We start from the raw sequence: 17537 nt of genomic DNA on the forward strand, positions 1-17537 counted from the left end.
CTTTTCGAACAGATAATGGCATATACTATCTCAAACTGTACAACACACATGCTATTGCACGAAGTCGTTTGCATAGATAATCTAAATGGGAGTTCCAGGAAAGATCAATGTCGAAGTAGAAACGAGGGATCTTACAGAAGTCACGTAATTTAAAGGTTTACACAGACATGGTAAACACTTTGAATTGTGTAGCGCAAACGGATAATCGATATTTAGTTTTTCAGAGGACTGTGAAAACAAATAGGTTTTGCCTTAGACGCATCAATATTGATTAACTTAGCTGAGAACCAGTCCTTCATGGCTACTGCTTGTACGGAATTAATAGCATGCACATAGTGGGTTGACTGAGTTATAATGACAGTATCATCTCCGTACTGATACAATCCAACAGACCATACCAGAAAGGTCATTCAAATAAATATTATATAGCAGTGGACTTAGCATACAGCCTTGAGGGACGCCGGATTTTATTAGTAAGAAATTGTTCTTAGCCTGCCCGAGTGAAACCTGGTAGCGCCTGTGATGCAGAAATATTTTCAGGAGCGTCAAGAATGCGCCACGAAAACCTAACATGGAAAGCGTGGTTAACAAAATGCCTTGACTCACGCTGTCGAATGCCTTGCTGACGTCAAAAAAGGTTACGCATACAATCTAGTTGCTTTCAAAGGCAAGTTTAACACGTCAGACAGATCTTTAAGAAGCGCTTGCGTACCTTTACCTGGAATGAAACCACACTGGGAAGGGGATAGAATTCTTTGTTTATCCAAGAAGCTTGTCATTGTCAGCGATAAATGTTTTTCCAATACCTGAGACATGTAGGGCAACACAGAAATTGGGCGATAGTTGTCTATTCTATTATCGGCTTCTCCCTTAAAAAGTGGAATTACTACCGTAGTTTTCATACTTAAAGGGATTGTACCACTGGAAATAATATTGTTACGGAAGGATGAAAAGCGACAGCAACACATCTTTGATGACGCTAAAGATGGCGCATAGGTCATTTACATAAATAACATCAATACCTGGTGATTTGTTACACTTTAGACTAAAGATAAGTGACTTAAGTTCGTCTTCGGCTAGCAGAGATAGATGCGCATGACTCTAATGTGCTGTTATGCAACGTACACGTCGGTGGAGCGGTGACGCAGTACCCGACAGTCGAAAAAATAAAGTATTAAAATCATTAGCAAGAGTAGATCATTTGTAATAAAAGTAGTGAAATGACGTTCGCGATTAGCATGCTTACTAGCGCCTCTGACGTTATTTATTAATAACCATGTTCTTCTGGTATCTGCCCGAGCGGATTTAAATTCATCCCGTATTTGCATTCGCTTAGCGCGACGAAACATCCCATTTGCCTTATTTCTCGCTGCTTTGGATCTAGAGCTCATCGCTTCAGAAGCCTGATAACGTTTAGTCTGCGCCCAAAGAAGGTCCTTTTCTTTTATAGCAGCCAGAAGTTCTGACATCATCCATTTGTTGTCTTTGTTACGCTGTTTGACGAATACGCTACGTGTGAACGCCTTCTTAAGCTGGCGTAATGCATCAACAAGCCTGTGGCATATATCGGCTCGTGCGATATATTTTTCAAAAACGTTCCAGTAATAGTTCGATACTAACGTGTAAAAGGTTTTTGAGTCACAGATGGAAGCTTCTTTCTTATTGAACGCCATCGGGGGGGCCGGGGGGGGGGGGTACAGATGGGCTTGATTGCCGAGTCAACGAGCAACAGAGTAATGATCGGAAAGTTTTTTCTCCACGACGTAAGATTGCAAGATCAAAGTTTGAGCACGAATATTTATGTGATGAATGCAGGAAGCGGGAAGCCGGACAGATAAGTATTGTTCCCGTGTTGTCTTTTGAATAGCAGCCTGCAGTCCCCCTTTCGACAACGTATCAAAGTAATCTGCAAATAAGCCAACTGCAGGACGCAAGATGTCGATATTAATGTCTCCTAACAAGCATGCGTAATCTTCATATGACTGAGTCGAGAGTGCGTGATCGAGTTCGGCAAGGAACAATCTTCCGTTGAAACAAGGTGGCCGATAAACCGCAAACAGAACGAACGAGAAGGTAGGCGTGTTTAGTCGGAGGGGAATAAGTTCAGGCTGGTGAAAGCTAAAACTTAGCTCTATTACGATTAAGGTATCTCTAACAAATACTGCAACTTAGAACACGTATGGAAAAGTAATGTACACGTAGTTGACTGAAACAAGCAATCAAGGTAAAAACAGAATTTGATTGAATCTTGGAGATGTTGCAATGCCGGACTAAATTCGCGATACGCCGCAACCATCCTCCTGGAAGATTGCTCCTCACTGGCCACTTTGCGCGACGCTGCATTCTATGGTGCTGGTACATATCCTGCAGAGCACCTACACAGCTTATGCTGGGTCTGCCTCCAGGACAGATACCACCATAGTGTGCCAAGCTCTAGTGACACCCTTCTATCAGCCGAACATCCACTTGGATCACTATGACTTTGCATGTGTGAATCTGAGATGTGCGCTGCCACTTATTCCCTGTGTTCAAAACCGTTACGTTTAGATGTCAACAGTGCAGCACCTTCCCGAAAGCGTCTCCTCACTGTGACGTCATATAGGTATGCCGAGACTGCCGCTCAAACCCATTTTATCCCAAACATTTTGGATTGCACTCAGGATGTCTCATATACAAAAACTGCCACATATTGCCAAAACATTCTCTCGTCCGTTTTTTTTAAACAAAACTCGTTTTCCTTAGAAATGTACCAGCTGCCGACCACCACACGTGACTTCGCGGGTCAAAGCACGCAGCCCCTTTCATTCTTCTTAATCTGCCTTTCTATTTGTCATTTTTGAGCGCAACTCTTAGGCGCCGGTTCCTGCGGCAAGTGTCGGCGTCGGCCTAACCGAGCGAACGAGTGCAGCGAAAGATGAAAGCGCGAACACTGAGCGCTGCGGTGGATGAAAGACTTGAGGAGGAAAGAGGAGGAGGAGGGTATGCCGAAAGCGTGAGAAGCGAAGCGTAGGGCGGCGACAATGGTTACGAGATGGCGCCAGAGTAGCGCGCGTCGCCTGGGAGGCCTGTCTGCGGCGGCTGCTCTGACTCACATCCACGCGTCACCCACGCGCTGCCTGCCGCGATCTCTAGACGCGGCGAGTACAGGCGGCGATCATCGAAATCGATGGTAAGGGTCCGAGGCGTTGGCTATTTATGCATGACTCACTGAACCTACCCGCGCAATCGCTGGCGCTCGCGTAAGTTCTAGAATTTACTCTATTTTTCTTGTCGTGCGCGCAAGGCTCAGCGAAAGCAAAAACAGCTAGAACCTGCGATGGCATTCGAGATACTTTCGATAACGAAAGGCGCGTCTTGCGCTGAGCGATAACTTTCAACGCTCGTTAGCCGGTAAAAATGAAGTCACCGGATAAACAAATACGCGTATCAAATCTATAACACATCTTTTAGTTCGTTTCTTTTTTATTTTTTTGGCACTGCGTCTAACATAATGTGCTTGTATATCTCGTAGTGTGTTGTATATGCACGCTGCAAAGACGGGTACTGCAGTTGATGAAGGATGCTTCATAGCAGCTTTAACCCGTCTTCCCTAGCATATTTTGTGTATGTCATGTAGGTGTTGCGGGAAATGAACTGAACGCAACCCGTCTAGATATTGTCTCCACTTTGGTTTTTGCAATCGCTGTCTTATACTTTGCCGTCCTGCGGTACTTTGTTAATTCTTTTTCTTCTAAGCGATGGAAATGCTTGAACCGACTATCACGGTGGGAATACGGTATAGATTAGCCTTCGCAAGCATACCAGCAGTCGAGGCCTAGCTCGTCCCCGCCCAGGTGTAGGTAGTCATCGGGGAACAGGCGTGCCACTTCTGCCAAAAGCCTATTCAGGAACTCGAACGTGGCATTCTGTGTCGGGTTGAGCGAGCCCACGCTTCCGCTGCTTTCTTCCTCCTCACATCTGGCTAGCAGGTGAGGGAACGCTCTGCCCCACGACTTCGTGCGACCTATGAGGGCGAAGCGAACAAGAAATAAAGAAAGAAAAAGAAAGGGAGAGAGAGTTTAGAGCCGCATTGTATGCATGCGCTGTTTTCCCAACAAAAGGGTGCCCGTTCACTCAGGAATGAATGCACGTGCAGACTCTTCGCATGCCTGACCTCTTCGGTTAAAGCATACCGTTATCATGTTCTCCCTCTTGACGCTGTGATTTACATTGCTCAAAGTTGGGCTATTAGCTACTGGAATTATAAAACCCATGCCCTTCCTGTGTATTCTATCTTGGTTTATTTTACTGATCCTGCATATGTATACCCATTATAGGGGATTGGCCAAGAGTCGGGTGACGTTTTAAACATTCGTCTTTGTACCACACTGTAACCACGTTACAAACACTTAACTAGCTTCTTTTTCAACATATTGGTCTTAACAGACGCCCTAGGACTGCCGTGCTTGTCTTGTTAGGTCAACGTCGTTTCGACCTGCCCCTGTCACTGCCAGCCACATACTATACTTAAACCTAATTAATCAGTTCCGTAGAATCCCACTTCTTGAATTTTTCTTCAACGGCGAAGCTTGTTGTCTGAGAAATTTGTGTGGGTTTTCTTTGAAGATTCGTGGCACTCCTGGCTGGATGACAATTTTTCCTTTTCGAACACGTGTATCTTAGTTGCTAAGAATATTTATGCACAAAATAGGTAGTATACAAAACCAAGGAGCAATGATATCTCCAGGTCCGCTGATTTTGAAAGTTCACAGAACTTAATAAAGACTGGTGCTTTGGCAAAAGTAGCATCTGCTACCGCGCAACAGGCGGTAATAATTTTCAGCTGACTAGGTCACGCGATCTGGCTGTGTAGTTTATTCGTTTCCGCTAGAGAAGATTACTGCCATAGTGGTGCCGCTTCCCATTGACCATGGTCTTTCGCACTTGCTTTCACATACGCTGATATCAGAGGAATAGAATAAGATTCATTTTCGATTCCTCGGAAGCCGGCGGTGAGTTGGCCTTCTGGATTCTTCGTTCATGTGTCTCTCAAATATACACAATAAAATTAACAACACCCTAATGGCTTCGGCAGCCTGTAACAAAGACACCACAATTAATCAGAAGACGCACCTGCAGAGGTTCAAGTATTCTTATTGAGTAGACACATTACTAGCAGTAGCGAGCCTCAGTAAATGTAAGATAATCACTAAAGCACTCCGTAAATTTGTTACCATGATTTGGAATTTGAAATTTTATTTTAAGCACGTTGTAAATACGAATGTGAAACAAGCCAATGACCTAGGCATCTCCACTTGCTAGGTATCCTGAATTATAAGATCAGATTAGAGATGGTCATCCTGCAACTCTATCCCAAAATATATATATTATGGGGTTTTACGTGCCAAAACCACTTTCTGATTATGAGGCACGTCGTAGTGGAGGACTCCGGAAATTTCGACCACCTGGGGTTCTTTAACGTGCACCTGAATCTAAGTACACGGGTGTTTTCGCATTTCGCCCCCATCGAAATACGGCCGCCGTGGCCGGGATTCGATCCCGCGACCTTGTGCTCAGCAGCCTAACACCATAGCCACTGAGCAACCGCGGCGGGTTATCCCAAAATGTGTTAATATTCCACGCAGCTTCGCTCCGCATTGCCAAAAGAAAGCTTTTTGGCATATTATTAGCAGGAGGAACGCCAGTGCATTTCTCCACAGGTTTACTACATATCTCGGCTCTGGGACTTGGCACAAAATTTCTTATAAGTGCAAGTTTAGAGCACTAGCTGACTTCCATCCCACAATGCAACCTGTGAGCCTAACTCATTAATTAAAAGCCGGCTAACCATTCTTGGCGTAGCTTATAGGGTTTCAGTGACCCCACATATTTACAAATGTCCACCACTACTATAAATCCGTCGCAGGAAAGAAACATTATCTGTACCGCAGTGTCTTACAAAAAGGCAAAGAGAAAGCTTCGCTTTAAACAGATTATGCGAATACACATGTGTGCGCCCCAGTGTATTAATATGCATTAACTGTTTACAAGAGTAACATTTGGAGTGTAGGACAGCCCTCGAAAATAGGAGGACAAAGAAAAGGTAGGGTGACATGCGCTTTGTCAGCTCGTGTCACGTCCATTTTTTCTTTGTCCTCGTTTTTTTAAGTGTTGTTTCACATTCGAAACGAGAGTATACCAACCCGTACAAGTTGCGGCACTTGTCAGGAACATTTTAGCACAACTGCGAATTGCTGTCATGAGAAATGTGCTTGTTCATTTAAAAGTCATTTAACGTTACGCTTAACCTACGATGAATACGTTATTGGTATGAAATGTGCACTATATGTTGTCCTATGGCACGTTCTCCCATTTCTTCGTGGAACTGTTCCTTTCTTGATTCAGTGGTTTAGCCGTTCTTAGAGCTTAGCCATAATAATTGCCTCCCTTTTGGACGTCGCTGCAACTATTGTCATACCGAGAGAGGCTCATACGGGCTACTTAGAGGCTCAGTGGCTACGGCTTAGGCCCAGAGGCGCAGTGCCTCTTATGCATTGTGCTCGCTGGCGATAGGCTTCAATGACCCTTCGGACTGCACATGTGACACCTATATTGAACAAGCACACAAACAAGGTAGTCACGCAACCAAATTAATTACTAAGAGAAAGCAATGCAGCTCGGAGATCTTATTTCTCTCAGCTAATAAAAAAACTCACGTTGAGCATTCAGATAAGCATCCAGACAATACTTGCCGGGGTTGTCCAGCTCAGGTACTATCCGGATTCCTCGGTCCCTGGCCTCGTTGATGACCCGCTCAACGTCCGAAGGCTGGTACACCAGTGTCTCCGGGTTGTACGCCCCCTGAGTGGGCGGTAAATCAAGATAAAGAAAAAGCTTCTGAAGAACAAGCATCCATCATGGCCGAACAAAGGGGCAGCAGCATTATGGAGACAGAGGAAAATGTTTAAGCTACGCTGGTTTAGCCTTTTATAGGTTTCGGTGTGTTTTGGTGAGTAATTAATTGCTAGCGTGCAGAGTTGTTGGATGACGCGTGCCGATTGATTCACTGGCTAATCTTTCATATTTTAGTCGATTTTGCGTGCAGTGAACAGTTCTCAGTTAAATATATTCATTTGAACTGTCTATCCTATTGACGTTGCAAATCATCACTACCGCTTTCTCTGTTTTTGTTTTCTTGGGCGAGAGTTGATCAATGGCAACGTGCTCAATCGCAACATAAAAACTATCAAGGTAATATGTTGGAAAATTGATACATTATTCAAATAGGTAAAGTACAATGTATATGAGCACTAAGAATATACTGGACTGACGGGCCCTCTATCCCTTACATGCTTTATATGCTCGTTCATTACCTATCAAAACACCTTACGACCTTACCTTTCTGACTTCGCACTTAGCGTTCGCTGCACCTCCTGTACCGGTACAGATACAATGATTTATAATTGGCAGCTAAATATACCTTTCGTACTATTTAGCAGATAATGCAATTACTGGATTTTACTGTAATTACTACCTCAAATTGGTTTCACGAAGAATATAAAACTGAGGACGATGAAAATTTTTTCTTAGAATTAAAGAAAGCAAATATTTAAATCTTAGTAAGGGAGGCACAGATTTTTAGTAAATAAATATATAAGCAGGCTCAACTTCAATTGCCATATGAGTATGCCAGGTATTGAGAGGGTGGCCGAAAAGGGTTCTTATATTTCACACATTTCTTCTGCAGCGAAATGTTAATATTTTCGCGAACGGTTGTAAACTAATGCAGCGTGCAGGGCATGGTATTGTATCATTTATTATGCTGTCAGACAAGTTGACTGAAAAACTACACGTAACCAGTGGCCCGAGGGGCCCACAGTCAGTTCTCTTCAGGATCGACGTACATTTTAGACTACACTATATTCGGGCTGCTTAATGCGGATAGCGACGTTGGTGTGTCACACTGACACTGTATATCCCTCGTAGGAACTGCAACGAGCCCGGCGGCAACGCGGCGTAGACTCCCACGCTGCTTCGAAGCCACGCGCCGAATGACAAGCTAGTGTCCGGTCTGATCAGAACCAGCCGCTCAATTGTGTGCCTTCTCCATCTTCTGCACTTTCCCAGCCGCCAGTAACACACCCATTTTTGCCGAGAGACAGCTTCGACGCGAGCAGAACTACGCGTGGAGGGGCGTAACCTGATCAGGCTCGATTCCCAGCCTAGCTGTGCCATTCGGGAAGTTGGCGTCGGGGAGGTTCGTCGTAGAGCGACAGACACCCAGTGACCCTCGCGTTCGGCCTACATTTCTGTACTGCAATATATGCACGACCGGCACACGGTAATGCCCCAAATTGTCGCCAGATAGTCGCCGGATAGGTGTTACAAAAACTGGACTGAACACGCCGAGAATGGTTCGCATTAAAACAAAGTACGCTACTTCATTGAGAAGTTATCGCAGATATAATGAAGCTTTCTTTGTGTAACCGAGCAGCCGTCACGCCAGTGCAATGTGCCGTCTTGGACCCGCCCCCAGCCTTAAGCACATGTTCCCCTTCAAGTAGTATAAAGAGAAACGGCCAAATTACTTTCAAGGTGTCCTATTGGCTAAATAGACGTGTCTCGCATAAAAGCGACTAATATGACTCGATGTTCGAGGGAAAATCTATTTGTTACATAAGAACAAGTACCATTACAATGCGCACATCCCGAGTAGTCTTCCCTTAAAAGTAAATTCCGTGCCCGTTTTCATATTGCTTATGGCTGTACTCTAAAGATTGCATATAGCTTTCTCACAAAACGAGGGCCCAGAAACATTAGATTGCTCATTTAATAGTCCAAACTGCTATCAGTGATATTGATAAATGAAGTAACAACGAATCACCGACTGGAAAGCCAACGCCAACAGCAAATTGAAGAAACTACACTAGAATTTGACGTATTGTGTAATAATATTTCCGCAATATTAGGAAGAAATATGATAATCCTGCCAATGATTTCACATGCTCAGCGCATTATTTGGTTCATAACTTCTATTCCCACTAAAATAACATTTAACATGTGTTAAAGCCTGTAACCTTTGTTTCAAGGCACACGGAAGGCGAAACAATGCGAAAAACATACTTTGAAAACGATTAAATCACCCTTGTTAGCGGGTGAAGAGTAACGTATAACCAATGTTACTCTTGATGATTTTCGGGATGCTGCTAAGCAAGTTGATTTTACGCATACTGCTTGCCGTAATAATGCCAATGAAGCCTATAATAAATTTACTGATATCTTTAAACAGCTATACCAGTCCTACTTTCCCTCTAAAACATGTAAACAATCTCGAAAAACTCGCAAACCGTGGATCACCCCAGAGTTGTGGAATGAAATTAAGTATAAAAATAAGCTATACAGAAGGTTTATAATGACAGGTGCGGCAGAAGATCTGCATTTATTTAAACAGTGTCGAAATAGGTTAACAAAGAAACTGCGATAAGCTCGAACGGAATATTATACAACATATCTACACGTGAAGAAGGGCCGCCATGATGTGATTTGGACTCGTGTAAACTCACTGCTACATCGTAGTCAGTCACAAAACCATGTGCACAATTTAAATATTGGTGGTAAAGAGCTAACGCGAACTGAACTCGCAAACGCCTTCAATTATGCTTTTACAGAAAGAAACAACTAATGGGTCGTTGTCGGAGATATAATAGTACATACACTTTCATAATGATAATACAATATTTTTTAGATCCTGTGACAACGGATGAAATACTGTTATACTCAAGCTAAAAAATAGTGGATGCCGAGATATCGACGACATTCAGATAAAGCCTGTAAAATATGTTGCAGATATCATAGCGCCAACCATCACACATATTTTTAACCTTTGTTTAGCTACATCGATATTTCCAGAACAAATGCAGATTGCAAAAGTAACTGTTTTATTTAAAAAGGGAGATAGAAATGATTTCGGCAATTATAGACCTGTGCCCATACTACCTGTCTTCTCCAAAGCACTAGAGAAAATTTTGCACTCTAGATTTACAAAATTTATAGATAAATAGAATTTGCTAACACCCCCCCCCCCATGTCAATTCGGATTCCGAAAAAAAAAATCTACTGAACTGGCGCTTTTAGAACAAAATGAGTATATTCTGTCACAATTTGAAAACAAATCTTTTGTGATTGGAATGTTCGTCGACTTCTCAAAAGCGTTTGATCTTGTAAAGCATGAATTACTTCTAGAGAAACTATGGTACTACGGAATCCGAGGACAGGCTGCAAAGCTAATAACACCTTACTTGTCTAAAAGGCAACAAACGGTTAACATACATAATGCGTATTCAGAAGTAAAACCTGTTTATTCTGGTGTTCCACAAGGGAATGTATTAGGACCACTAATTTTCAAGATTTACCCTAATGACATTGTAAACATTAACCGAAATGCCAGATTCATAATATATGCAGATGATACAAGCATTTTTTTTCTCCGGAAATGACATTCACGAACTGATACAATCGTGCAACACGACGATGATCTCGCTGAAAAATATCGTCCCAGTCTAATCATATGCGTGTTAATGAGGGCAAGACAAAAGCGGTAATCTTCAGGACGAAAAATAAACCAGTTGCTCATCACAAAAGCATCTTATTTAACTCCAAACAAATAGAAATAGTTGACGATTTTAAATGTCTTGGTGTAGTATTTTCTTCAACTATGTCATGGACAGCGCATGTGGACCAAGTTGCAAGCAATTAGCTAGAATAACTGGCGCAATTGGCTGAATTAGATACATTATTCCTAAACCAATTAAACTGCTTCTTTACAACTCATTATTTTATTCTCACATTAACTATTGCGAGCTGGTTTGGGGCACTGCAACACCGTCCTGCCTACAGAAAATTAATATTTTGCAAAAAAAAAAAAGTTTCTTCGCAATGTCTTTAATGCAAATTACGGAACAACCACCAAACGCTTTTTTTCTTGAAACTGGTATAATCAAAATCTTTAATTTGTGCCAGCAGCGGCTCAGCGTTCGTTTTAAAATAGGAACAAGAAATAATATAAGTAACATTCGGCATCTAGCAAACTTACAAGAAAATAAACAGAGTTACACTTTCAGGCACCCCGAAAACTGGTTGGTGCCAACAGCACGCATCAACACCGGGAAAGAGCGCCTTCAACACACACTTCCTTCCCTACTCAACGCGTACGAAGCTGCTAACATCAACTTGTTTGCCTGTACCCAACGAGTTATACGTGCCATATGCAATTCATGTGCAAAGGAACGCACCACTGAGTAATCATTAGGTTATAGGTAATGCTTAATATAGCATGTTTTCTTTGTTCTATATTTATCGCGTCCATTATTCTTTGTCATTTGTCCTGTTATTTGATGAATGTTATTTGACGATTATGTTAAGTATAATCCCGATTGCGACGAAGTAACTTGGTTTCTGCACATGTAAGTGCAGATAAGATTTTGTTTAGTCTTCTTATGTTCTTGCTGTATTGTTATGTTCTTTTTTTTTTCTTTATCACGAAGCCATCATGTCTGCGACGAGATTACCTGTCGCTGCTGCTGTGTATTTCGGGGCTGCGGCCGAGTCAAGCTGTTTATGACAGCTTTTTCTGCAGCTCCCCCTGTCTGTATTTTTTGAGGCAGAAATAAAATTATTATTATTATTATTAATATTGTTCACGACTTTATGAAGCGCAGTCAGTCGTATTCACGATCATTAAGAAGAGACGGAATGTGCCGTGTAAATGCAATCTCTCGGTTTTTTCATCACCCGCGACGTTTAAACGTCTTTTTTTATTGCAAACAAACTACGGAGCTGGTCGATGCTCTTATAGCCGCCGTCTCTAGGTAGTCCTGAATACCACGTTTGATGAATTACAACTTTTGTGCGGCCTAAATTATGGAAAGTAGAATCTAACCATATGTTATAAGCAGTTCTACTGCTTAACAGTTCGCCACATGTGTCCGCCGCAAGTATCGATGTCTTCTCGTTGCTATTCCTACATCATTCCTTGGGGAAAGAAGCGCTACATCAAAGCAAAAGGTTAGAAGGTGCAGCAAACGGTATGAACGTTCTGCAGTATCGGCCTGACCCACCTTCAAGCTGAGGTCCGGGAACGCTTGGCTGACGAAAGGAAAAGAATATTCATCCACGATGCGCCAGTGAAGCACGTTCATCTTGTTAAGTGCCATGGCGTCCTGTACGCAAAATGAAAATGGAGCATTGCGACAACCAGCGTGCGGCTTCCGACGAAATGCAGCGCAAGAAATGGCGCTTAAGAAACTTCCATAGCTCAGTCTCGTACCTAAACGAATATGTCGGTGTGCCCCAGCATAACGTAGCGTTCACACATTTCAGTCATAGCAGAGCACCGCAAGGTCAATGAATGTACGTTTCTGTCGAATCGGGATGGCCGGGAATGTGAACAAAGCCTCGGTACTTTTGTTAGTTGAACATTTATAAGGCCTGGAACTTCTGTGTGCCTGTCGATCTCTTGACAGCTTGCAGCTTTTTTTTTTATGAACAAGGCTAAATATATGCTGCGATATAGATTTCACAGAATTTGAACAAGTTTGATCAGTGGTCCGACCACAACTTAAGTGACACTTCAAGAATAAAGCGGCAAGTGCCTTTCAGAGGGAACATGTGTGCATGCGCCAACGAACCGCCTTATCCCACTCTCCTGCCTCCTTCCTTGTCTTTTCAGCCAATGTCTCCAAGTTCGCCTGTAAGATTCCTTGCGGTGAAACTTCTCACCCTTCTCTGCGAACCAGCCCAGTGTGAAGGAATCAACGGAGCCATAGAACTTCCGCAGCGCATATTCTCGGCAGTTGCGCAAACCTACAAACTTGGAATTGCGGGAGTTGGCAAATAATTACCTATCACACAATGAAATAAATAAATAAATAAATAAATAAATAAATAAATGGTAATTTATTTCTAATAGTGCCTTTACAAACAAACCTGCTTCAGTTGTAAGCATTGTTTATTCCCTCACTTGGCGATTTGGGATGCTGGCGAGTGTAGTACCGCTAAACGGGTGGTTTCCTGTCTTCACCTGGTAGATTCTGCAAAGACGCTGTTTCGTGACGCGCGCAGGGGTACGTGGCATTCACACTATGCTTTTTCGGAAGAACTCGTCAAGTATTCCTGACTTGAAATCGACCATAGCTGCAAATGACTATGCGCACGAGCGCGTACGACATAAAAAGGGCACTCACCAGCGCTTCGACGATAGTGGCGACGGGAAGAAAATGGCTGCCGGTGTTCAGGAGTAGACCACGGTGCGAGAATCTGGGAGCGTCGACCACCTCGCTTTCATTGGCCCAGAACTGCAAGTACATGGAAGAACAGTTTCCACAGCCGTGGTAACCATGAAGCCAATGACGAAGTCATCTTCAGTCGTTAGTCTTTACATGAGACGGCTGACATGTTCTAGCTGTCCCTGTCGGCATGTTTAATCGTTCCGATTTATGAACGTCTCCTCTAAGCCCGAAGCAATCAGCGCTATACCCGCTGCGGTTGCTTAATAGCTATGATGTTGGGCTGCTAAGCACGAGGTCGCTGGATCGAATCCCGGCCACGGCGGCCGCATTTCGATGGGGGCTAAATGCAAAAACATTCGTGGTGCTTAGATTTAGGTGCACCTTAAAGAACCCCAGGTGGTGAAAGTGTCCGGAGTCCCCCACTACAGCGTGCTTCATAATCGGATCGTGGTTCTGGCACGTAAAACTCTATAATTTATTAATAATTAGCCCTATTTGGTAACTTTACTGATTCTCGGCGCTGACCAAGACAAAGCTTGTAAGAGAAAAAAAAACACACAACGCATTACGACGCAAGAAAAGCCAGTACTAAAGAACATTAATCGTCAGGGTGGGCTTCATAGTCCTGTAGACGTAACCTCGTATCTTCTGTCCTCGTCTTTTTCTTTCCACAAAACACCACTACTAGCATGTCTGACAAGCTATCTCAATCGAAAGCTCTGCTAGAGCATACAAAGGCCCGAAGAAAGGAAAACGCTAGAAGGAAGGTCACGAGATCTTTTTCAATCCCAGTTGTAAAAAGTGCAAAAGAAGGATCACGGGAAAAGGCCGTGCCTGCGGCGACCGGGTAAAAAACGTCAACGTTCACCCATGAAGCTACATCCTATGATGTCACATCCGTCTGTTTGCATAGAGTTTACCTTTCGGGACCGGTCGCACTGTGAGGTGTTCCGTATTCCGTGCCCACTTACAGCGTAACTTATATTTCCACACTGTATACGTGTAATTAAAGGTTGGGGCTGTGGCCTGCTTGATGCGTTACGTCTAAATTATTTTAATTTAGGTTATGGTGTTTTACGGGCCAAAACGACGAATCGATTATGAGGCACACCGTAGTGGAGGACTCTGGAGATATGGACTACCTGAGGTTCTTTAACGTGCACATAAATCTAAGTACACGGGTGTCTTCGTATTTCGCCCCCATCTAAATGCAGCCGCCATGTCCGGGATTTAATCCCGCGACCTCGTGCAGCAGCCCGGCACCATAACCACTAAGCAACCACGGCAGGTTGCGTTACGTCTACTGCCATACTGCCATACCTGTCATATGAATACCATTATTACATTTTCCTGAACTTTGTAGAGCGCAGAAGTACATAACATTACATAGCAAAGAGGTGTGTAAATAGTGGCCGTATAATGTTCAAAGACCAGTGTGATGGTCTTCTAAAGAGAGGTTGAGGTTAAGCTCCTCTGGAGACTTTTTTAGAGAGGTAGATTTATAGGCAGAAGTCAGACAACAAGAATATACCTATGTTGCCCTGGGTTGGAGCATTTAACTGTGGAAAGGCTGTATAATACATCAGTATTTTTTGCATGACACGAAGAAATAACTGAAATATGTAAAATATTTTAAGTAGCATCAATGAGTAATTGCAAGCTGCGCACACCTACACCCAAAACGCAGGCCATCAGCTGCTCCGTTGGAGCTTCTAGCGCATTTTCAATGTCGGAGTAATTTTTGTCTGCCTTTTGCTCAAGTGCGCTCCTTGACAAAATGACAAAATGGAGTGATTTCTAATTGCAACTGAACAGCGGCGTCGGCTTGGCAGAACAGCGGTACAGCACGTTTTATAAAATTAGCCCGCACTTGGTATCACGACTTGGAGCAGAGACCTGTTTAAATGTGTCACCTTTAAGATCTAGATTTTGACTGTGAATTCACAAAAATCTCCAGCTCACTAAGCTCGTAGAGATTGAAATGATGTATAAGTTGTCTTTTTATTCACTACAGTTGCACTTGGCTTCTTTCTAAATGGGAGAGTACTTTTGTAGATTGGTGCCTCGCATACTCCTGTGCATGCATCTGCATATGATAAGACTCAGCTACTCTTTCTGCACGATGACCATTGTGTATCATGACGATATTTGTGAAATCCGGTGGACAACCACAAGAATGGCAATGGCTTGACAGGTGGTTGACCTTTCGAGGAGTTACCGTGTTCCATAAGGGGGATGCATGCACCCTTCTGGCCAATGTACACATTACAACATTAAAATGAGTATATAAACAACACCAACACCGTACAGCACAAATTATATATTTGCTACGTGTAATTAAAGCTACATCAATAATGTACCTCACAATTGGTACAGCAATTGCAGCACAATACGTGTACTTACTTTAAACAATCATAAATACGGCAGGATCTTGGCACATGCTTGAAACTGCTTTCGTCATACGCGATCAGTCAAGGCTTCCTTTTTGGCATCACTGACTCTAACGCTTTTCTTTTTCTTTCAAGTGATGCATCGGCAAGGTTCGTGCCATGCTCTCCGACCGTTATTTATCTTTGTTCGCACCTTCTAAAAGCGCACGGGTGTGGCCCCAAAACAAGGAGCTAAATCGCCATAGTAACGGTGTGGCCCTTGTGCACATCAGATATAATTCAACGCAATACATTGCCTAAGTTTCGTCGCATAACTTACTGTATTCGGGCAAAGCTGACTTCATGGATCCGATATCATTTAACGGACCTTTGTCATTTTGCGGCTCGCACGCGCATAAGTTGGCGCAACCACAAAACGCATACTTGAGTTGATGCTGGTTGATTTTCTAGTTAAATTTCGAGACCTTCACGATCCTCACACAAAAACCGGTGAAGCTTCTCGCACTCGTACGCGCTTCTAGAGGCAGCGTGGTCACCTATAGTTAAAGCACTGTGATAGCGTCGACGACATCTGCATAAATTACTTACACAAAGTTCCTGGCAAACGCGATCAACGATGAGCAAAGGCGCTACCCAAGAACTGATAAAACGGCGACGGCAACTCAAACCACATCAACTTCCACAAAGCTACTGGGCAACACGATCAGTCATGCGCACATGCAAAGTCCGCTAACCCCTACACGTGGAGAAGGACAACGGCCACACTTGATCACTTCACCTGCAGACTCTCGCATAACTTCACCAACTCCACTCATAGCTCTTGTCGCGTTAATCACTTTAGAGCCACCTATTTAAGGATAAGCGGTAATATACGAAGCCAAATTAAATCAGTATTTATCCAATTACTAATTACCGATCTCCAATTACCCCTGTGCTGCGCCAACCGATTCAAACTTGCGTCTGCGAGCTTCCTAATTTCATCATCCCACCTAGTCTTTTGCTGTCCTCGACTGCATTTCCCTTCTCCTGGCACCCATTCTGTAACCCTAATTTGAAATTATGGGGTTTTACGTGCCAAAACCACTTTCTGATTAAGAGGCACGCCGTAGCGGAGGACTCCGGTAATTTGGACTACCTGGAGATCTTTAACGTGCACCTAAGTCTAACTACACGGGTGTTTTCGCATTTCGCCCCCATCGAAATGCGGCCGCCATGGCCGGGATTCGATCCCGCGACCTCGTGCTCAGCAGCCCAACACCATAGCCACTGAGCAACCACGGCGGGTTCTGTAACCCTAATGGTGCCCCGGTTAACTATTCTACGCATTACAGCTCCTGCACAGCTCCACTTCTTTCTCTTAATGTCCATTAGAATATCGGTAAGACCCATTTGCTCTCTGATCCACACCGCTCTCTTCCTATCTCTTAACGTTACGCCTACGTCTTCGTTCCATCGCCCTTTGTGCGGTCCTTAACTTGTGTTCGAGCTTCTTTGTAAATCTCTAACTTTCTGCATCATATGTTAGCACCAGTAGAATACACTGATTGTACACCTTTCTTTTTAGTGGTAATGGTAAGCTTCCAGTAATGATATGAGTATGTCTGCCGTATGCGTTACAACTCAATTTTATTCTGTAAGTTTCCTTCCGATGATCAGGGTCCCTTGTGAGTAATTGTCCTAGGTAAACGTATTCCTTCGTAGAATCTAGAGGCTGACTGGCGATCCTGAACAATTGTTCACTTGCCAGGCTATTGATCATTACCTTTCTTTTCTGCATATTAATCTTCAACCCCACTCTTAAACTCACTCTCTTAAGGTCCTCAATCATTTGTTGTTACTCGTCCTCAGTGTTGCTGATTAGGACAATGTCACCTGCAAACCG

General features: G+C 43.5%; 1 protein-coding gene across 1 annotated transcript in view; it reads right to left on the reverse strand.

Moving 5' to 3' along the window:
- Positions 1 to 3782: 3782 nt before the first annotated feature.
- Positions 3783 to 17537, reverse strand: part of LOC142578481 (beta-hexosaminidase subunit beta-like) — a 32184-nt gene continuing 18429 nt past the window's right edge. Inside the window, exons 3-6 of the mRNA XM_075687863.1 lie at positions 13221 to 13331; positions 12096 to 12197; positions 6696 to 6840; positions 3783 to 4003 (exon numbers count right to left, since the gene is read on the reverse strand). Of these exons, the coding sequence (XP_075543978.1) occupies positions 3783 to 4003; positions 6696 to 6840; positions 12096 to 12197; positions 13221 to 13331 (579 nt within the window). The remainder of the gene's footprint in view (positions 4004 to 6695; positions 6841 to 12095; positions 12198 to 13220; positions 13332 to 17537) is intronic.

This window comes from Dermacentor variabilis, chromosome 4 (assembly GCF_050947875.1).
Source record: "Dermacentor variabilis isolate Ectoservices chromosome 4, ASM5094787v1, whole genome shotgun sequence".
In the NCBI taxonomy this organism is placed as follows: domain Eukaryota; kingdom Metazoa; phylum Arthropoda; class Arachnida; order Ixodida; family Ixodidae; genus Dermacentor; species Dermacentor variabilis.